The sequence below is a fragment of the Pleurotus ostreatus genome (assembly GCF_014466165.1).
Source record: "Pleurotus ostreatus strain PC9 chromosome Unknown scaffold_7, whole genome shotgun sequence".
NCBI classification, from domain to species: Eukaryota; Fungi; Basidiomycota; class Agaricomycetes; order Agaricales; family Pleurotaceae; genus Pleurotus; species Pleurotus ostreatus.
In genome coordinates, this window is record NW_023503162.1 from 2,350,980 (window position 1) to 2,372,423 (window position 21,444).

General features: G+C 51.0%; 7 protein-coding genes across 7 annotated transcripts; 5 read left to right on the top strand and 2 right to left on the bottom strand.

Moving 5' to 3' along the window:
* Positions 1 to 338: 338 nt before the first annotated feature.
* On the top strand, positions 339 to 3,242 carry EFT1_2 (Elongation factor 2; the record flags this gene model as incomplete). Its single annotated transcript, XM_036779554.1, has 8 exons — positions 339 to 384; positions 450 to 650; positions 711 to 2,056; positions 2,112 to 2,558; positions 2,613 to 2,727; positions 2,779 to 3,006; positions 3,079 to 3,146; positions 3,201 to 3,242. 8 exons carry the CDS (start codon positions 339 to 341, stop codon positions 3,240 to 3,242), a joined length of 2,493 nt encoding a protein of 830 aa, XP_036628943.1.
* An 861-nt stretch (positions 3,243 to 4,103) lies between these two features.
* PC9H_010061 (uncharacterized protein) lies at positions 4,104 to 4,845 on the bottom strand (the record flags this gene model as incomplete). Its single annotated transcript, XM_036779555.1, has 2 exons — positions 4,104 to 4,378; positions 4,431 to 4,845. 2 exons carry the CDS (start codon positions 4,843 to 4,845, stop codon positions 4,104 to 4,106), a joined length of 690 nt encoding a protein of 229 aa, XP_036628944.1.
* Positions 4,846 to 5,552: 707 nt separating this feature from the next.
* PC9H_010062 (uncharacterized protein) lies at positions 5,553 to 7,704 on the top strand (the record flags this gene model as incomplete). The annotated part of the gene is made up of 13 exons (XM_036779556.1): positions 5,553 to 5,663; positions 5,710 to 5,746; positions 5,794 to 5,908; positions 5,963 to 6,043; positions 6,107 to 6,177; positions 6,224 to 6,342; positions 6,505 to 6,721; positions 6,775 to 6,985; positions 7,057 to 7,189; positions 7,258 to 7,312; positions 7,377 to 7,437; positions 7,505 to 7,612; positions 7,662 to 7,704. The coding sequence occupies 13 exons, from the start codon at positions 5,553 to 5,555 to the stop codon at positions 7,702 to 7,704; spliced, it is 1,362 nt and encodes a 453-aa protein (XP_036628945.1).
* A 380-nt stretch (positions 7,705 to 8,084) lies between these two features.
* PC9H_010063 (uncharacterized protein) lies at positions 8,085 to 11,860 on the bottom strand (the record flags this gene model as incomplete). The annotated part of the gene is made up of 4 exons (XM_036779557.1): positions 8,085 to 8,177; positions 8,228 to 8,407; positions 8,461 to 8,761; positions 8,811 to 11,860. 4 exons carry the CDS (start codon positions 11,858 to 11,860, stop codon positions 8,085 to 8,087), a joined length of 3,624 nt encoding a protein of 1,207 aa, XP_036628946.1.
* A 194-nt stretch (positions 11,861 to 12,054) lies between these two features.
* PC9H_010064 (uncharacterized protein) lies at positions 12,055 to 12,388 on the top strand (the record flags this gene model as incomplete). Its single annotated transcript, XM_036779558.1, has 2 exons — positions 12,055 to 12,240; positions 12,293 to 12,388. The coding sequence occupies 2 exons, from the start codon at positions 12,055 to 12,057 to the stop codon at positions 12,386 to 12,388; spliced, it is 282 nt and encodes a 93-aa protein (XP_036628947.1).
* A 1,233-nt stretch (positions 12,389 to 13,621) lies between these two features.
* On the top strand, positions 13,622 to 14,383 carry PC9H_010065 (uncharacterized protein; the record flags this gene model as incomplete). Its single annotated transcript, XM_036779559.1, has 2 exons — positions 13,622 to 13,896; positions 13,960 to 14,383. 2 exons carry the CDS (start codon positions 13,622 to 13,624, stop codon positions 14,381 to 14,383), a joined length of 699 nt encoding a protein of 232 aa, XP_036628948.1.
* A 2,834-nt stretch (positions 14,384 to 17,217) lies between these two features.
* Positions 17,218 to 21,172, top strand: PC9H_010066 (uncharacterized protein; the record flags this gene model as incomplete). The annotated part of the gene is given in 5 exon segments (XM_036779560.1): positions 17,218 to 17,407; positions 17,459 to 17,937; positions 17,987 to 18,170; positions 18,182 to 18,275; positions 18,331 to 21,172. 5 exon segments carry the CDS (start codon positions 17,218 to 17,220, stop codon positions 21,170 to 21,172), a joined length of 3,789 nt encoding a protein of 1,262 aa, XP_036628949.1.
* Positions 21,173 to 21,444: the final 272 nt, after the last annotated feature.

The following is a 21,444-nucleotide window of genomic DNA, read 5'->3' on the forward strand; positions in this document are numbered from 1 at the left end:
GTTTATCAAGACTCGATCGGTACCGAACCATAGCTCAGGTGAGCTGGTCAATGAGTCGACATTTACCCTCGAATACCTTCCTCGGAACCGTGAAATTCCAGTTTTAAGAGAAAGGAGATGCAGTAGCTTAAGCCAGAATTTGGAACCTTTCAAACAACAGAAACGAACCGTCTCAAAGCACAGAACCCATGGTGTAGGTCCTTTCCTTGTCTTAGGATATATGTATCTTTCTAAACCACCAACGACAGCAACTTCACAATAGGTGATTATTCCGCAATATACGCCCGTGCATGTGGTGACCCTCCTCTTCGCATTCGTCAGAGCAGATTCGGGCCCTCATGGATAAGCCCACTAACATCCGTAATATGAGCGTCATAGCTCATGGTAAGTGGGGCTATTTCTCGATCAATTGAGGTTCAATGCGCTGAGTCCTGACTACCTGTTCCTAGTTGACCATGGAAAGTCGACACTCACCGATTCCCTGGTCTCAAAGGCTGGTATTATTGCCGCTAGTGATGCCGGTGACAAGCGATGGATGGACACCAGGGAAGACGAGAAGGAGCGTGGTATCACCATAAAGTCGACAGCAGTCTCAATGTACTTCGAGGTGGACAAAGACGAGTTATACGCAGTCAAACAGAAAACTGAAGGTGGATGGCCTGCTATACAGGATGGGTTCCCCTATTTTCTGACGGTTCCTTCGCTTACAGGCAACGGTTTCTTAATCAATCTAATCGATTCACCTGGTCATGTCGACTTCTCGTCCGAGGTCACCGCTGCTCTCCGTGTAACTGACGGAGCTCTCGTCGTTGTCGACACTGTTGAAGGCGTTTGTACTCAAACGGAGACCGTACTTCGACAAGCCCTTACTGAGCGGATAAAGCCCGTCGTAGTCATCAATAAAGTCGATCGGGCCCTCCTCGAGCTCCAAGTTACCAAGGAAGATTTATACCAATCATTTCAACGCACCATCGAGTCCGTTAATGTTATCATCTCGACCTACAACGAGGCTGCTCTCGGAGATGCTCAAGTTTACCCTGACAAAGGTACCGTTGCCTTTGGTGCTGGTATCCAAGGATGGGCCTTTACTCTTCGGCAATTCGCTGCGCGATATGCGAAAAAGTTCGGCGTCGACAAGGAGAAGATGTTGTCCAAACTTTGGGGTGACAACTTTTTTAACCCAACCACCCGCAAGTGGACCACAAAGCCTACCGATGGAGATGGGAAACCCCTCGAGCGTGCCTTCAACATGTTCGTCCTTGACCCCATCTTCAGCATCTTCGACGCAACGATCCATTTGAAGACGAGTTTAATTGATCAAATGCTGGAAAAGCTCGACATCAAGTTATCCGCGAAGGAGCGCGAGCTTGACGGTAAACCTCTGTTGAAAAGCATTATGCGCAAGTTCTTGCCCGCGGGCGACGCGCTCTCGGAGATGATAGTCATCAACCTCCCCTCGCCTGTTACCGCCCAACGGTACCGTGTAGAGACCCTCTACGAAGGCCCCATGGATGACGAATGTGCTGTGGGCATTCGCGACTGCGACCCCAAGGGCCCTCTTATGCTCTACGTCTCGAAAATGGTCCCGGCATTGGACAAAGGCCGATTCTATGCCTTTGGTCGTGTCTTCTCCGGTACCGTACGCGCCGGTCTCAACGTTCGCATCCAGGGACCCAACTACGTGCCAGGTGGGAAGACAGACCTATTCCTCAAGTCTATTCAGCGCACTGTCCTCATGATGGGAAAAAATGTGGAGCCCATCGACTCTTGCCCTGCTGGTAACATCGTCGGTCTCGTCGGCATTGACCAATTCTTGTTGAAGAGTGGTACCATCACTACCTCGGAGGCCGCTCACAATTTGAAGGTGATGAAGTTCTCGGTGTCGCCCGTGGTGCAGGTCGCCGTCGAAGTTAAGAATGCAATAGACCTTCCCAAATTGGTCGAGGGTCTTAAACGGCTTTCGAAATCGGATCCTTGCGTACAAGCCTGGATATCCGAAACTGGTGAACATATCGTCGCTGGTGCCGGCGAATTGCATTTGGAGATCTGTCTGAAGGTCCGTTTTGTAGGCGATTGGGGGACCTACTCGATTAATCATGCCCATGTTCTAGGATTTGGAGGAAGACCACGCCGGCGTGCCCCTTAAGGTTTCTGCTCCAATCGTCCCGTACCGCGAGACGGTAAAGACAGAATCTTCCATTGTCGCTCTTTCCAAATCGCAGAACAAGCACAATCGCATCTACATGAAGGCCATGCCCCTTGGTGAGGAACTAACGAACGCTATTGAAGAAGGCAAAGTCAATCCTCGAGATGACTTCAAGGCCCGCGCTCGCATCCTCGCCGATGAGTACGGTTGGGACGTCACTGATGCTCGCAAGATCTGGTGCTTCGGCCCGGCAACCACAGGTCCCAACTTACTCGTGGATGTTACGAAGGGCGTGCAGTATCTCAACGAGATCAAGGACTCGTGTATTGCGGGTCTTCAGTGGGCTACTAAGGACGGTGTCTGCTGCGAGGAAAGCATGCGCGGAGTTCGGTTCAATATTATGGACGTTACGGTATGAGAACATTTCTCTATTCCCGTGTCGCGTAATAAACGTTGCTGCGAATAGCTCCATGCCGATGCTATCCATCGTGGCGGAGGACAAATCATGCCTACCTTCCGACGTGTCTGCTACGCTGCTTGCTTGCTCGCTAACCCCGGTCTACAAGAACCTATCTACATGGGTATGTTATCCACCATGTCCCCGTCGCAGTTTGGGTCTAACTTTTCCCAAGTGGAAATTCAATGCCCCGAGGCCGCCATTGGCGGCGTCTACAGTTGCTTGAGTAAACGCCGTGGACAGGTGTTCAGCGAAGAACAGCGCGCTGGGACACCTATGTTCACCGTCAAGGCATATCTCCCTGTGGCAGAATCATTTGGCTTCAACGGAGAGCTTCGTTCACACACTGCAGGACAGGCATTCGCTCAGAACGTCTTGGATCACTGGGAAGTCATGTCTGAATGTAAGTCTCTTGCCACATATTGTGGTCATCACAATCTCATAGCGCTTTCTCACTGGTACATTGTTATAACAGCTCCACTCGACAAGGGCAGTCGCGTCGAGGAGATCGTAACCAAGATTCGAGTTCGCAAGGGCCTCAAGGTTTGTCATTTATCGTATGATGTCTGACACTAACATATATGTATTTCTTCAAAGCCGGAGATTCCCTCCCTCGATACCTACTACGACAAGCTCTAGGCCATTGGTTTCCCAGATGCCGATACCGAACCTTCGTCACGATACTTATGGTCATATCATTCGATGGGGTCTACAGGTAGACCTGGACCCAGGTACTTTATATTGTCTCTCATCGTTCGGCTCATACTATGCATGGTGAGTTCACTCCGTAACTATCATTTCCTGCAAAACTGAATTGCAACCAGTGTTGTATATAGATCTGGAAAAATGTTTCCTCATTTACGATGTGCCAGTGTGATGCGATCCCGTCGGTGGGATGCTGCATATCAAGCCTCCCGAACCACGCGGGGTTGAGATCAACGCTCATTACATACCTCTTAAAACGAATGCATACCAGTAAGTTATTTCTGGAGACGGTGACCCCAATACTCGTGGAACACGATCAACGACAGTTGAATAGTTTAGCCTTCCGCGATTTTGATTCCTTACAGCATGTAACAACAAATGCAGCCCTTCTCTACGTTCATCATCTTGTTCATCAATCTATAAACGTCTACCATGCGCCCAGCTTCACGATTACAACCCTACGTCGCAACGGGGCCTTCTCCATACTAGAAATCCCATCGTCGCGATAAGTGGCCCTTCAAGCTTCATTGCCTGACGGTAATCACCATTGGGTAAAAGAGGTGTGAATTCCGCTCAACAGCAAATTCAATCACCCGTGTGATGCATACGAGATACAACGAAAGCAACCCCATCTCGGCACAGACGCGAGTGCGCCATGGGTTGTAAGGGTTACATGACCACCTCGCAAGTAGCGCTATGGAGATATGTATTCGGGCCGAAATAGTTACAGTCCGTTCCATTCACGATTCGTTATCGTAGACGAATAGTTTGCATCGAATCAAGAAGGCGAGACTGCTATTCTGTTTTAGCGTGTCGTGATGCATTCAAGGTTCGATACGTCGACAGCATGGCGTGTAGCAGATAAAAGAACGACGCAACGATGCAAAATGCAGTTCCTAGTTCAACGACAGCAAGGTGAGAGATCGACCCAACAGGAATGCGGAGAGTGTCGACCGTGTCGGAAGGGGAGGCAGCAGGAGTTAATTTGACGAATGTCGAAGCTTCTAAGTCATACAAAGCGGTGAACTGCGGGCTCATCTTTGGGAGATTATCGCTAGAAACGGGTGCATCTATGATGTTCCCTCAGTATGCGCTGCTTCGAAAGTAAGAAAAAGAACTGACGGGTGTCCCTTGAGCAAGCAATGAATCCCCCGGGCTTCGGTACAGTTGCGATAACAAATGGGCTTTCCCCCTCCACGGCTGGCTCTCCGTATCGAGCGTGCAACGGTACGTCGACTTCCACTGTGACTATTCCACTGGGCGCTCTAGGATAATGAACGTTGAGAAGTATTTCAGAATCCTCTCTGGGTAGAGCTGCTACTGGCAGTTCAAGATTGTTGATGCCATGGTGCACGAACGAATAAGAAGCATTCCGTTGCTGTAGTTCGTACAAGTCGACAAAAATGAGAGGTGGCAGCACGAAATGGAGGTTAAGGGAGCAGTGATGAAGTTCTGTAGCGCTGGATATGCGGACGACAGATCTTGAGGAAGTGTGAAACCCGGAATTGGGATGAAGAGTCGATGAAATAGTGAACATTTCAGTGAAGACTGGCTCGACGGTGGCGCATTGTTAACTTCAGGGAAATTCACACAGTCATACTGACTGACTCGCACGGTCACAATTTCCCAATATCCTCAACCCGAACTTTCAACTTTCCCAACTATCCGCCCCGATTTTCGCGAGATTAGATTCTCATTGAGTCCAGTCACTTGGGTTGTTGTGATAGCCAGTATGTGAGTTCTCACCTTCATTTCTGTGCGTACTCCTCATGCTCAATTGAGTGCAAGTTGTAGATATAATCCGCGAAGACATGGACGAAGGCGACACTTGGCATTCGAGTACACTGCAATGAAGGCGAGATTACTCAAATATAAAGTTGGTATCTCCAGCAAGCTAGTTAAGAAAGGACCAGGAGGCCCCGCGGAACCGCCTCCTTCCTTCTTCCCCCAGAACTCTGATAGACCGGCGATACAATACCATATGCATCCTACTCTCGCAGGAATCTCGTGAGGTCTTATCTATGTTTACTAACCTCCCAGGACATGATTTAGCTACCTCAGCACATGATGGGCTCATCCGTCTAACTTACGGCGCTGCAAAACCACCCGTGCGATACTTCCGTGCTTTTTCGTACGGGAGGCTTATATTTAGTCTACGATTCGTCGATTGCCACTTATCTGCCACAATCTCCTCTTTCGCGGCCACGATTGTCTCTACATCTTCCCCCAGCCATATTACGAGCAATGTCCAACGAGAAAGAGACGGAGTTGACGGTAAACGTCGAGATATCCGAAGATGTATTTTCCGAGCGCCGTGAAGGCTTGAAAGAGATGTATTATCGCCCCTTGACGCAGGTCAGATGTCTCATCTCGAACACCCTGCAATTTTTATAGTAGATAGGTCTCTCTACTCGGCTTCGTATGTTTCATGTGCCCCGGTACGACCTCTGTTTTTCTCATCGCGGAGTTCCTAAGTGTTATGTAGGCTTATTCAATGCTTTGAACGGTTTGGGTGCCGGAGGCCAAGGCGATAGTACGATAAGTGCCAACGCCAATGCAGCCCACTACGCTACATTCGCGTTTGCGGCCTTCTTTGCGGGGTACGTGCAAGATCTTTGATTCAGCATATCTACGTATCCCTAGCTATCGCATAGTTCCGTCAACAATGTACTGGGGTCCAAGCTGACTTTGCTCATCGGGAGCACGGGCTACGCACTGTACATCGGTTCATTTCTGTATGTTTAAGCCACCCTTCATTCACTTTGGACGTGCCGAATGTAACCCCCAGACAATTTCAGAGCCATCAATATCCATCCGAATGCAGGTGGTTTCGTTGTTGCCTCTGGTGCCATCTTGGGCATATGTGCAGGTTCGCTCGCATTTCATTGATTATCAACATTGTTTGACGGTAATAGGCTTGCTATGGACCGCTCAAGGCTCGCTCATGTTGGCGTACCCGACCGAAAGTCAGAAAGGCCGTTATATCGGAGTTTTCTGGACCATATTCAACCTAGGAGGTGTTGTCGGAGCCTCGGTCTCGTTAGGTCAAAACTTCCACTCTGAATCGAACTCTGGCGAGTGCCTTCAAAAGTCCCACAACACTAATTGCTGAAGTTTTCTCCGCCAGTTGGCAATGGTACATATGTAGGAGCCTTCGTAACCTTGCATGAGTACCTTCAATTCAGCGTACCTGTAGATTGGATTTCTTGTCCTCACCCTCATTGGCGTCCTCATCCCGCTATTGATGGCAAACCCGGACAATATGATTCGTACTGACGGCACGAAAGTCACTTCTCCTCGGCATGCGTCTTGGAAGGCTGGCGTCGTCGGTCTGTGGCTAACACTGCGCGACGACCCGATGATCCTCCTCCTCTTCCCCATGTTCTTCGCAAGCAACTGGTTCTACACATGGCGTATGTCGGCTTGTCACCGCCTCATCGTATGTCCCTGACTAATGGATATACAGAATTCAACGAGTACAACGGCACTGTATTCAACATCCGCGCGCGGTCGCTCAACAACCTCGTGTACTGGATGGCTCAAATTGTCGGATCGCTTCTTATGGGTGCCCTGCTCGACGGCCACGGTCTGCGCCGACGTGTCCGCGCGTTTCTGGGTTGGGGAACCCTCTTCGCTCTGGTCTTCGTCGTGCACATATGGGCGTACTTCTACCAAAGGTCTGTCGGGAACCGTCATCACCCCCTCCCCCGCCAGCGTATATAATGCCATTATGAACGGAAAGCACTAGGAACTATACCCGCCAATCCCTGCCCCCAGACGCCGTCAAAATGGACATCCACGACCACGGGTTTGCGAGCCGCATCTGGTTATACATCTTCTGCGGCGTCCTGGATGCTATGTGGCAGACCTCCGCTTACTGGGTGAGTGCATTTGATTTGATTTCTGTGAGATACGGACAGGGGTTTGACTTCGAGGCGACGCGTTTTAGATGATGGGGGCATTGTCGAATGATCCTGCGAAGCTCGCGTATGTCACTGGATTCTGTGAGTGTTTTCGAGTTGGGCCGTGATGACTCGCCTCGCTCTGAGCATGAAAAAATCCGATCAGACAAGTCTCTGCAATCTGCTGGTGCTGCTGGTGTCTGGCGCGCAGATGGTGTAAAACGGCCGTAAGAAACCCTTCGCAAATGTTGTTGAAAACAAATATAAACTAACCATTCGACGCATCGCGCATAGGTTCATGGAGATCTTCATTTCGACTTGGGTTCTCCTTGTTGTTGGATTGATGCTTCTATTGCCTATGATATATCTACGTGTTACGGATTATACAAAGAAAGAGACTTTGTAAGCACTCTTTTTTATAGACCTATAGGTATTTCTCATGTCTCCCCAGGACCCGTACCAACAAGGATAGCGAGGATGCAGTCAGAGCATAGCCATGTTGTCCCTACGGCGCCGCGTTGAATTCATTCGTACGTGCGTAAACCATGTAGTGCAGCAATGAACAACAACCTCACCGAGCGTTGGCTGCCTTCAACTTGAGATACAATATACTCAGGGCTGCAAGGTTACGGAAAGTAGGCTATGAGGCATTGGACTGAACCACTGATTACGACGAGCAGCTGCAGGTGCACTCAAGGAGTTTGACCACCACGCGATTGATTATGCAATGCTGGACTTTCGTCTTGCCCATGAATTGAGGTTCGCATTAATTCGAGGGCAAGATGCGTCCATTCGATTACCTTGAGGTATTGTAGCTAGATTACAGTTATTCAATCTACAGTGTTGCTAAGTTCTTATGAGTTCTACATTGGAATTACGACATGAGCATTTGAAGGGTCGTGACATGAAGTTCTCGTTTAGCGGCCAAGTCGTTGTGAGTGATGGATAAGCGCAAGTCGACCTCGAGCTGTGTAACGTTATTGAGCCAAATGGCAATGACTTGGACGCTATGCGTACCTGTAGTAGGCGGTCTGGTTCCCACATTCGAGTTGGCAGATTCTCCAATGCCACGTATACGGCGGGGATAGAGTCGCATCGCAGGAGCTCTTGCTCGTTGTTCCGAAGAATGGCGAGAGCAATTCGAAACAGCACGTCAAGCCCGTCCATCAAGAATACGTCCCAAACACGGAATAATGTCTGGAACAGGACAAGTTAAGCCCAGCGTCATGACGCTGGAAACGAGTACATACCTCGACAGGGAGACAATCGGTGAAAAGAGAGAGGAACCAAGAGAAGCATATTGCCGGTAAATCTACGCCAAGCTCATTAAGGTGCGAATATAACTTTGGGGCCAATTCTTGAACATAGTCAAGTAGCACAAGGGGGCAGGCGCGCGAAGGAAGGAGGGAAGGAGAAAAGAAGTCCTGCGGTAACAGCTTCTCAATGATCGCTGAAAGGACCCAAAATGCCTCTTCCTCGTCAGCATGGACGAGGAGGAGAGTGGAAGCTACTAGGTTCATGCCTTGACAATAGCCTACGGAGGGATTGCGGCTGAGGAAATATAAGCTCCATTTCATAAAATTGCTGAATTTCCACGTACCGGCTATAAGCAGTGAGAACGCGACGCAGCTTGTCTACCCCAGCGCCATCCCCTCCGAAAAATACGTTCAACGGCATCGTCCGTCCAACGTCTTTCTCGATATCCCCATCCACGCCTTTGGGGCCCTCAGCCTCAGCTTCGGCGAGGTAATCCCTAAACAGCCCTGGTTCCTTCATTTCCAACCCTCCGCTACATTCCAACCAAACCTTCGAACGATATACAAGAGGTATACCGCATCGGACGAGCCGGTCAAACCCCCTCCTCTCATCTCGATTTGAGGATAATCCCAACTGCGCAAAGCCAATGAGGCCATCCGTATGGGCCAACTCGTCCTCTGCAACATCAGTCCCCAAGCCAAGGATAGCGGCTGCGCCAGAAGGAATCGAAGGGGAAGTTATCCCATGAGACTTGCTCCCCTGATTCTTCATCTTGCTACGTTGCTTGACAAAAGCATCCCACTCCTTCCTCTGCGATGCTTGTTGCTGATCGTGTATCTCAGTCAGCTCGTCGAGCAGCTTTCTAATCGTGTGCGCACAGGCGTGTCTTGGCGTTTCAGAGGTAATAGAAAGAATAGAGGACAGGGAGGTGTATGTTGACGACTGAGGCGCGGAAGATGCTACAGTGGACGAGCGTTTTCTGCTCTTTGACGACGATCTGGATTTGAGGCTAGTTGCATTCGACTCTTCCGCAGGCGACCCATGTGAACCAGCACCGACGCTATGCGCACTCCGCCCATCATGGTCAAGATCGCACGTACAATTGTCCTTGACAACATCAATCTCGTCCTTAACATCATCATCCTCGTTGTCAGACCAACTATTGTCTTCCTCTCTATCAGCTATCTTGACGCCTGTTAAGCATGCTGGAGCAGTATTTCCACATTCCTTAGCGCGAATGAGAAGGAGCAAGTCGTACTGGGAAACGTCATACATGAACCCGTAACGGTCGGTAAGAGGGGTTTGAGTATGGTCATTGTTGTAGACACTAAATCTGGAGGCGGTTTGAGGGAGAGGGATAGTGAAATGGAAGTCACGCGAGGTGAGTGAAGTGTATTCACGAGAAAGATATTGCGTTGGTGGTTTGGACATGGCAGGGATGATGGATTCCAATGGTACGGATGCCGCTTTCGGAGCCGTAGAAACTACGTTCGGTGAACCAACGTCGGGTTTGCCATTGCTTATAGAAGGGCCTTGGCTGGGACCATTCGTTCGAGTCCCGCTAGCCAGTGGTTTCCGCGAAGGTTGAGGCATGAACGAACCAAACAATGGAGAAGCGAACGGAGGAGACACAGGGAGAAGCGAGCTGCTCCTCGATTTGCCGCGTTCAGCCGGTGCACTCGCAAGCGCCTTGCTTAGGCTCAAAGCGACATCAGCACCGTGTGCAGAGCTGAGAGTTGCTACGGGCGAGTCGAACGTATCCGCCCTCTCCACTTTACCCTTCTCCTTCTTCTCCTTCGGCTTATCCCTGAAGACAACACCTCCGTCACGGGCGTTCTGGACTAACTCGAAGGCTAGTCGTGCGATTAAGGGGCCCGTTTCGCGACCTTGATCGGCAAGGATGCTAGCAGCGTCTGAAGTCATGACACGAGTTGCGTTCGCTATCGCGCGTAGCGAAGAACCTTGCACAAGAGGTCCTGGAAGTTCGGTGCTGGCCTCTGTGCTTGGGGGAGGAAGAGCAGAAAACATGGGGTCTTCTAACATAGTAGTCAGTTGGGGTGCAGCTGGTAACGCGAAGGTGGTGTGGACAGGTGACGAAATGACGGATCCGCTCGACATCTTGGATTCAACTTCAGAGGCGACATCAGATGGAACGGGCACGTCTGGCTTAGGGAGAGGAGGGACCTCAGGTTCCTTCGACTTCTTCCCATTGCTGGGGACGTTCACGGGGTTGAGGATGGAAATACCGATCGTCCCGAAGACGCTCTTCGCGGATTTGCGACGGTTGTTACTACGCACCCCAGATGTGGCAGATGCTTCCTTGGTCTTGTCGTTCCGTGGTTTGCCTTTCGCCCACCAGGTACCCATCCAATCTCCGATGCCTGGGCGATCAGGTCTACCCGGTCTGTTCGGTACAATGGTTGGGACCTCGGGTTCGGAAGCTGGTTCAGAAGGCGTAGTACCCGGAGTGAGAAGACTGGCGATGTCGGGCTCCTCTTCAGGGGGCGACACGTCGTTAGAGACGGGTGCCGGTGAGGTGGGAACAGGCGTGACGGCGTCGGTGGCCTGGAAATGATAATCGTCCTCCAAGGCTTCGGACAATGTATTCTTCAATGACTTGGTACCATCAGTTAGTCTCGAGGGTTGATTCACGATTTCACTTACTACAGAGCTTGCCTGACGTCGAACGTGATGTCGCACTTCATCGTCGTCAGTGAATATAGACTGAATGACGCGTCGCGCGATCTCCCGTTCAGACGGTTGCAGTTCCCTGACCAGTTCATCAGTCCTATATCGTCGTGCGACCTCCTTCTCTTCAAGAACGCGTTTCGCCGTCTCCAGATCCCTTCGAACCTCCGTCAATTTCGAAACGGCTGATGAAAGGACGCGTATAGTCGTATGATATGGATCTCCTTCGTTTGAATTAGAGTTGATATCCGATATTGCAGCGTGTATGGCACTGTCCGGATACTGGTGCCACCTTGTATTGAGGATTTGAGACTCCAATGGAACCGATTGGACGTGCAGTAAACCTTCCAGAGTATCGTTGTCGTCTTCTGGGTCCTCGAAAGCGCCCACGGCGAACGAAGGGGCGGAAGACTTGTCCCACATAGCCGCCAGGGAGGTCGACGATCGCTTACCAACAGAGCTGGCATCCAGCGATGTCCTCTTCGACCGCTTTCCATATCCTCGCACGCTGCCATCCCAGCCAGCCTTGTCACCAGCATTCTCCTGCTCCAGTTGCGTTTTCAAAGTGAAGTAATTATTCGTAGGTTTCCCGGGTTCGGTGTCCAAACTCCGAGGTGTGCGTCGACTTCGTCCGCTGCTGGTGGTGCCAGTATCTTCAGAGGAGAGGGGATGGAGGTGAACTGGCGTCTTCGTGTGGTTGGACATTGTCTCCGCCAAGTTTCATGCCTGATGAACGATAGTGGGGATGAGGAGGAGCAATCAAGTTTAAAGTTATGGAAACGTAAATCTCTCATTTCTGACTGTGAGAATCCCACTCTGACCGTGTAACAAATGGCGCAGCGGCACACAACGGCGCGTTCTCCCGCCACGCGACCGTCACGTTCAACTTTTCCTCCATCATGGGTTCTAGCTCGTCGAAGGTGGCGGACGCTGCCCCAACTCGACAAGACCGACAGAAGTGCTGGGAGGCAAGAGATTCCTACTTCGCGTGTCTGGACCGGGCAGGTGTCCTCAAGGCAGGCGACGAAGGAAAGGCCTGCAAGGGCGAAAACGACAACTATGAGGCGAACTGCGCGAAGAGCTGGGTTTGTGGCTTCTGTTTGTTCCAATAATCCATGCTAAAATTGACTGCGGAAGATTGAGTACTTCAATCAGCGCCGCATAATCGCGGAGCAGCAAAAGAATCGACTGGCGCAGGCAAGCAATCAAGCCCAGGACGCCAAACGTTTATGAACCAACCACCATACCGAGGCAAGTTTACGGTTCTCGACTAGTCTCGGTTCAATGTTGATGAGCATCAATGCCGGGTAGATCATTCTACATGGGTCAATAATGCAATCTGAAACTATTATTTACACCTCCGATGCAGTGCATCCTGTCTAGTCTGGATCGATGGTGCTCTAGGGTGCTCTGGGAATATGTGGCAGATTTCAATGACAACCGCCCCGCTCATCTCAGTTTTGTGTGCCTCGTGCCCGGTGTGTCGGCCGCCGGGAACGACGACGAGCTACTGGGCATTGGTTTCTACGAGTGGTTATGTTATGGAAGTGCTTGGGGGCATGGCAACGATGCTGGTCACCATTCGTCGGCAAATAAACGGAGAAATGCAGCCTCCTTATCTCGCACGCCTTCCTGATCAGTGATGAGTTGGTAGTGTCGCAGTAAGTTCGCTATCGAATCATATCTCGCTCATAACCGCGTTTTGGGATAGGCATCACGCGTCCGCATCGATACCTGCGGGTAATGCGGTCAATCATTGTCTGAAGAACATCACTTGGATGAGGCAATGACATCACTCCAATATCCCACTTGATGGATTGGTAACACCTCAGTTCCCTGGGAGAGATGCATGTGGCCAGCGACGAGTAGCGCTGGTTGCCCCGATCAGAGTATCGACTTCCGCCGACCTATTGTCTGCCTGAGGTGATTTCAAACATGATTGTCAAATTATCAAGACACGTTGGACAGCTTAGTGCGGGCGGATAACCGAACTGACTGGCCCCTGTGATCAATCTAGGTATAAACGACAGCTATCACAGCCTCCAATTCGCTTTGTTCCTGCATTTCAGGGTCCCCATGCAGCCTTTGCTCCCGCATCTTGATCTGATCATCTCCTTTATATATAAGGTTGTCTTACCCACCGGCTTAATCCTGCATACCTGGCACGTCCTCATATCTGTGCCACTCGCTTCCTGCGTATTCTCCACTCCCTCCGCGACGATGAAGACCCAAGGCTTGTATTCCAACTTCTTCTCTTCTGGGCTGTTCTCCATCAAACAGCCAACCCGTAATAGACCCACTTCTATGTTCGCCTTTCCCACTGGCTCAGGTCTGAAACCTTTCGACGACACTTCATCTTCCTCCCAGCCGGCTAGTCAGCCGAGCGCGTCGCAGAGTTCAAAGTCCACGTCCAGCGCCCCACCTTATATCCGGAAGCATCGGCATCATTCTTCTTTCCACTTCACCATGTCATCCACAGCATCGACCTCCAACTCGCAGGCTACTACGAACTCGCCACCTACGGCGTCGCCGAGGTCTCGACGCTCATCGCTTCTGTCATTTCCTGGGAAGATGATCAACCGAATGTCTGCATCATTCCCAATGGAGCCTCGTTCTCCACGAAGATCAACGTCATCTAGCTCAAGGCCCCAAACGTCTTCTGGGCTGCGCCACGAGCAGGCTACAGAAATAACCGACGTAGTGTGGATTACGGAAGGTGGCCCTATTGTTTCTTCAAAACTGTGAGTAACAAGCATCTATTCTTTCGCCCGCCGCCCATATCAACTATCAATCAATCAACTCAGATTGGAAACGAGCCCAAAATTACACCCTCTTGATCCTTTCGCCTCGTCACCAGATACTAAGTCTGTGTTCATCGACTTCTCTGATACCGACACTCCGGTATCAACTCCCAATCGCGAATCCTTCATATCATTCTCCACCTCATCGAAAAGCAGTTCACTGCTCCATCTCCCACGCAGAGAACGGCCGACATCTGTCCAAACCATGCCTTTACCACCTCGATCTCGACGTTCTTCCTTACAATATCCACCGCCGGCCCAGGAGAAATACGACTGGGCATGGATGCTTGATGAAACCACCCCAATCTTCACACAGAAAGCTGGGGAGGAGTTAGAACAGGTCGAAGAAGCTGATGAGATCGACCCGGCGCAGCTGGACTGGCGACAATTTCATATCGACTTGCTGCAAGGAGATGTAGCCGCTTGATCGGAAAGTGACGGAAACTGGTCGGCGGCTCAGTTCATGGAGCATGGGCTCATTTTACTGTTCCTTGGGTTCTTTGTAATCGTAATCGTCTCATCCACTTTTCGTATAAATTATGGAAACATACGAGTCGCATGCATATTAGGTATCGCATATTTAATTCCTTATTAGAGTGTCTCTGGCAATGTATACTATCTACACGATGAATGCGTACCTTCTCTTTGATTATTTGTTACTCTGGTAAAGACTCTGCACCAACGGCGCCCGTATGTAGGTACGGCCTTCAGCTCTGAGTCCACATACTATCGGACCATTCCATTTGCCGTACGTTCGCACTGTAAGCTGTACAGTATCGCAGGTACAACGCTCAAAAAATCAAAATTACATTACACCTTGTCTCTTGGCGACACCACTGCGACGTTGTGGTGTTGGCGTCCATATGGTCGCCAGGTAGTGGCTGAGTGTTGTACAGGGTACGAACAACACAAGTCACTCAGAGACCCTGCACAAAGCACCTCGGCGGCTCTCGATTTTGATGGGAAGTAAAAGGACATTTCAGGACCAGCGAGTCGGCAAGTATTCCGGAGCGGGGAATAATCGTTTGTTCTTTTAGGCATCCGACTTAGAGGCCGCGTCGACAGGGCGAGCGGGTGGCTGAAGGTGGCTGTCTCCTGCGCATCAGACTATGGCGCCATTGTCGCCCTTGGACCGTTCCCAATTAAGGCATTTGAGGGTGACAGCGGATCAGACGACCGACGAGCGTACCCGAGGTGTTCGGAGGATTCGACATATGTACACCGCAAATTTTAGCAATTTGTGCCACTGTGTTTGAAGGAGACAGCACCATGAGGATGTCGATGTCGAGGGCCCCCGGGGTTGCAAGGCACGACGATAGGAGTTGGTCAGTCGGTCATGGCGTGATTTGCCTAGCGGGATGTCGGTTCCGCACATCCTCCGTCTACTCAGAGAATTAACTTAATAAAAGGACATCTTGATTTACCACCGTGTCAAATATGATGCTGTAAAATTTATCTCAGGTTGGCCTTACGAGAGCTGAAAGATTTCTGTTGGTGTCCTTGATGCGACTCAGCGCTTCCGAAGTCTCCACTTAGACCGGGTTAGGTGACAGGTCTTCAACAATTCAAATATTCATGAACCTGCTTCTGAGCCCGGACCCGTACCAGGATTAGATTATGATCTTGCCAGTAGGAGAACCACACCAGCACCGAGACGTTAATCTGAGAAGCTGCGGTAAATCTCACATAGGGAGTGTTTCAGGTCCATCCAGTACTTACTATAGCTCACCAAACGTTACATACTTCATGGGGCCAATATAATGATTACTGTTCTAGTTACACTGTGTACTTCTATCCGCGAGGGTCATCATTAGTTTGGGAATCAGGCGTGCGCAGCCGTCGCTTCGCGGTCATCACATCCAGGAGCTGAAAAAGATTGCGTTCTGAATCCTTGATATTCGGCGAGGAGGGGCATCAGGATTCCACGCTCAGTCCTTGAGTTACAGTTATCTCAGTATCTGGACCCTGCCTGTGAGTTGCCTTCCTGAACAGAAGAGGTATACATCTACATGAGAAACACAACAGGTCATCTGTTTCGACTGGGCTTCCCCGCATCAAGAATGATACACAGCCTGCTTGAGAATATGATGGAATGTTCGCGAGAAAGAGTTTCCCGTATGTTATGCAATATGTTCTGCGCGGGCAGATAATGCACATGGAGAGTTCACACCTGACTTTGGAGAGTCGAGTATCGTGAGTTCGGTATCCTGAAGCTAGGTTGAAAATGCTATGTGAGACCCCCCACGGCTGTCGGTAATCTATAGGCGTTGTAGATCCATCCTTCCATACCCTCGTAGATATTACCGGCCACAGCCAATGGTATACAGCTTCTTGGGGAGTAAAACGACAAGCCCCTGTACAAGCCCTGTCTACTACAGTTGAGGACAGTCAAAGTCCGCAAATTGCGTAGCGCTCGAAGGGGATTTTTTGGGGACAAACTAACGCCAGATTCAGACTCAGGATAGCTGAAAACGTCTGAAAAAGCACCTCCGAAGTTTTTCCCACGAGAATCTGTCTGCGCCAATATTTTGGAGCAAAAAATTCAAATTGTGTGTACCTCTGTGGGCCTTTTCGGGATGACAGGCGCCCAAGACTGGGCATGCAGCCCAATTCTTACGATCCCCGATTGGAAGTTGCGTCGAAATATCGCTAGCCTTTGTTTTGGAACTATCCCAAAAGCGCCTCAAGCCATAAATTCTCACACCGACGGCGTTTTCTCTCACGTTCCTGGTTTTCCCATCACGAAGCGCCCAGAAATATGAATATTTTTTCTCAGGAACGGCTCGATAGAAGTCCAAGATTTTGACGGGATCAACATGAGCTAATCAAAAGGAGTCGATTGGCATATTTTTCATGATTTTATCTAATATATTCGGCTTACGCCAAAAATTTGAGGGTATTTTCCAGTAATTCGCCTTTTCTGGGCGATCGGCTCGTCAGAATTGGACAAGCACGGTATCATTCGAAAGGGTTTTCAAGCCGGAATGTATTCCGCGCAAGTCCGGAGCACAATAAAAAAACTTTTTATTTTAGCGGACTTTGACTGTCCTCAACTGTACTAATAGTAAAAGAGGAGCAATGGCGCTACATGGCGCCTACTGTGAGAATGACCTGCCAAATACAGTGACATGAACGAATTGGGAAGGCTGGGGCGCTCTCGAAGACTGGCTTCGCGTAACCATGAATCGTCCATAAGTCGACGTCCTGCGCGATCTGGTCAACATTTCTCGTTATCATCAACGACGTTGAAGGTCTACCAACATGGAACGGCAAACGAGGCCGGAGGCGATGAATGCCTCCCCTCACCACTCGAAAGTTAAAGTCACACTGACCATGGGCAATCCTCTTTATGTTGCTGGAGGGTACGTGAGCGGGAAGATGGAGATGGAGTGTCGAGCAGATAAAGGCCTTGGAATCGGCACTATGATGGTTGAGCTTACTGCAGTTCAAGGTATGATTATGTTTCCAATTTCTTGCTATAATATTCATAACGTTGGCCCAGAACTTACATCTCGGGATCACTCTGCGACGTCAACGTTCCTGCGATCGCGCCGGCTTTTCCAAGGCCCTGGTCTTCCACCTTCGAATGCAGTGCAAGCGCACCCGCTTCCAGGGGACCCACCGTTGCCCCCACACTATCATCAGGCCCGGCGAGGACTCACCACCTTCTTATTTCGTATCCCCTTACCCTCCAGCTCGCCGGCTTCGATTAGCTTTGGGTCAGGCATTGCACGGGTGAAGTACGAGGCGAAGGCAAGTGTGCAGGTAGCGTGGAAAGGCGAGAAGACACTTGTGATCGACAAGAAGGAGCTTGACGTGGTGGAGAGTTTTGAACAGGATTTTGGGAGGTCTGAACCGGAAGGGGTAGTGGTAGGAGAGAATGGAAAGATATTCGTGCAAGGAAGGGTGGTCGGTGGCGTCCTGATATCAGGAGAAAGTGGTTGCGTAGAGCTTCAGGTGAAAAACCACTCCAGCAAGAAGGTCCGTTTACCTCAATCCTTTGTGTCGTCTCAGCTCAATTATTTGACAGAACACAGGGTTAACGATCACGCTTTCGAGACATCTGCTGTTGCTCGGCGCTGCTCCTGGTGAGAAGCCACCGTTGCAGCTCTCTGATACGCTCGCTGTGATACCGTACCGTGGTCAGGAATACATCATACCACCGGGCGCTGAAGGCGAGCCAGTCTTGTGTTTGACGTTCCCAAGTCCGCAAAGTCTGTCAAAGGAGGCTCAAGAGAGGACGACGATGGACGGACGTCCGAGGCCCTCTTCGAAGTCCGTTGCATCGTCGGGGTGAAGCTTAATATGGGCCTAGGAAGGTGTGACTCATACTCTAATACCGCAATGAATTTGCCTCAACCATTGGTCTAACAGTAAGGACATCAACCTAGACATTCCCGTTACTGTGGCGCACTCCGCTGCCCTACCTGCATTGCCTGATCCCACACCGTATCCCGGTAATCCATACACGTACACCCCCCCTGAGCAACCACCTTTCGTGCCGTCTAACGTGCCACCCCAAGCCCCCTACGTCGACCCTCACACACCTTATGGCTACCCAGTTCAGCTGCCCATGTCACCCCCCATTCCAGCTTACATCGAACAAGGTCATGTGTGGTTGCCTCCCCCCGCACCCCCGGCAAGTTACAACCAAGCTTACAATCACTACCCTCCTCCCTTTTACCCGGTTACTGGATCGGCTATGCCTCCTTATATGGTTGCCTCACCTGCTCCTCTCCACGTGCCATACGTCATTCCTACAAGGCCGTCCAGTGCTGGCGCACGAATGGCTTCACAGGTTGTCACCTCTGGTCTCCCCGTAACATCTGATCAGAATCCCGTCCTCCACCCGCTCGATAATAGCGCGGAACATTATGCTGGCCCTGAGGAAGGCAAGGGCGAACGAGCATCCAGGATTACTCAACATCTCAGGTTATCTTCGCGAAATCGTTCAGTTTCACCGACATCCCATCGTTTCCCCCTTCCACCATCTGCTATCGTCGAAAACATCATTCCCGAGGTGCCCCCGGTATCAGTACCAATTCCCCAACGGCAACCCCAGATGCAAACACTGGCTAACCTTCCTCCGCCGCCTGCTACTGATACACATGCGCCCTCACTTTCTCCACCCGACGTGTCCAAGGTCGTGTATTCTCCCCGACCTCTTCTCTCTCCAAAGCATTCATTTAGCATTGATCCAATTACAAAGAACTCGGTCAGTCGGAGCGAGAGGGTGGAGGCGTTGGAGAAGATGGCAGAAGCCGTGAATGAAGACCCTTCGTCGGACATTCCCAAGCTGGCTACGGCAGAACTAGACTCGCTTCACGCTCCTTCCTCTGATCTCAACGTTGCGAATAAAACTCTCCCAACGCCTCCGGCTCGTAGTTTGAAGAAGCACTCATTCTTCTCACCACTCTCCGCCTCTCGCCCACCTGTTGATCAATTATTCGTGGCTCCTGTGCCTGACACCCTTTCGCCTCCGGATCCAGTGCCATCTGAACAGACACCTCCCACCCCGACGCTGACTGCGGTGCATCCTAACGCACGCCCGAAGTCAAATCACGGCCTTCTCAGCTTGAGCGGGCCAAATGAGAGTGAGAGTGGACTGGACGCTTTGGAACGACGGCTCCTCGCTGCAGTGGGAACGCGGAAGATTGAATCCAACGCTAGACCTGATGTTCGGACGGTGCTACCCATTACCATTCCGCCGGCGAATACAAAGGCTGAGCCGCTGAATGATTCCGCAATATCTAGTCTGACGTTAGCTGATCACGGTGGGGATCTTGGAGGGGATCTCGGGTTAGATCACGACGATTGGGATGATAGGACACATAAAGCGGCTAAGTCGAGCCTTTCTGGTGATGATAGGGATAGGGACGGGGATACCAACAGGGGACCAGAGGGAGGTGCACGAGGTCGTGGTTCGGGATCAACCAAAGCGAAGAGCGATTCCGGCAGGACGAGGGATGGCGGAAAGAAGAAAGTCCGCAATACAGAATCAAATAAGAGGAAGGCAGCGAAGGGAAGGGTGGCAGCCTGGTTGGGCGCCATCGAACCTACTACACCCCCGGAGCAATCGCCCACAGACGGTACACCACTTGATGGCGACCAGAGCTCTGGGCCCTTTGATAGCGGCGAGGTGCTTGTCAAACAAGATGTTGCTCCTCCTGTTGCTATTACGAAGGAAGAGGCGACCGAAGGGAACGCACAGGAATCACAACCACCGGATGATGTATCTTCTGTGCCGAACCCACGGTCCTCAGGCTTCGTTCCGATCGGTACATTCAAGCGAGATACGTTCCGACGCTATGCTACAGGTCGCGGTGGCCCCGTCGTAAACCCAGCAGCCGAAGAAGCAGAGGGGATAGCTAACTTGTGGTCCAGCAAAGGGGACGACGCTCTGAAATCCAAGCCGTTCGCACTACGTGCAAATCCCCCTATGGCTATGCAGTCGATACGCACAGACAAAGACGTCTCCCCACCGTCAGCCTCTTCGGTGAAGGACGGTGTAACCATGAAGCACCGTCTAACAATCCATGCGCATTACCCCAACCCGCCCAGCCTTACATCAAGCAATTCAGCACACAGACTCCCGGTCTATCCTCCACAGCCTTTGGATCCGGAAGTCAAGTACGACGTCCGTTCTGCTAGAGGAGGTCGTGGCGGCAAAGTTACCGCTGTGGCGGCCATTTGGGCGGCTGGTGCCTTCAAGAAGGCCGATAGTCCACCACCTGATAAGCCAGTAGTCGCACCGAAGCCTAAGAAGGTTATTCCTCCTCCATTCGTCACCAAGAAGCCCGCTGCCCGTGCCCCTCCATTGATCGCCTCGAAACCTCCGTTGCTGCTCTCAGCCGCAAGGAAAAAGTCCCCATCCTCCGCTGCAAGTAGCGATGGGAGCACAGCGGCCGCGCGTACTGATTCCACAGTTGATAACAAGGCCAAGCACGTCACAAAGTCTTCGTCTGTCCCGGCAATGGTTTCGTCCTCTCTTGCCATACCCGTGCTATCGTCAACCGCGTCGCTCGCACGGCCTGTGACGAAAGCCAAGACCCCAATCAAGCCACCCCCGACCCTGTTCGAAACAAATGCCCCCCGGGTCAGCGCCCAACACCAGGGTCTTCCCGCTCGGGCTCCTTCAGGTACAAAGACCGACCTTGCGTTTGGTCAGGCGCGTCTTAGAGATTTAATCCGTAAATATCAAGGTCAGTCAACGTAATATATACGACATTACATGCCTTCCGCTCTTGGTGCATATGCATTGTTCGTTCTGGTTCCCATACCTCAATTATTTATATCCCTTAACACTTGCACACGTTTGTCTCCATCTTCTTGTTTCTCCTCTTGTTGTATCGTAAGGCCATCTTCGGAGACTGTAGTTACTCACACATACCACCTGACCGTTGTATCGATTTCACGCCTTGTAATGACAGTAATGCCAAATTTTATCTACTTTTGAACTCACTTCAGCTGAATAACACCGGGATGTAT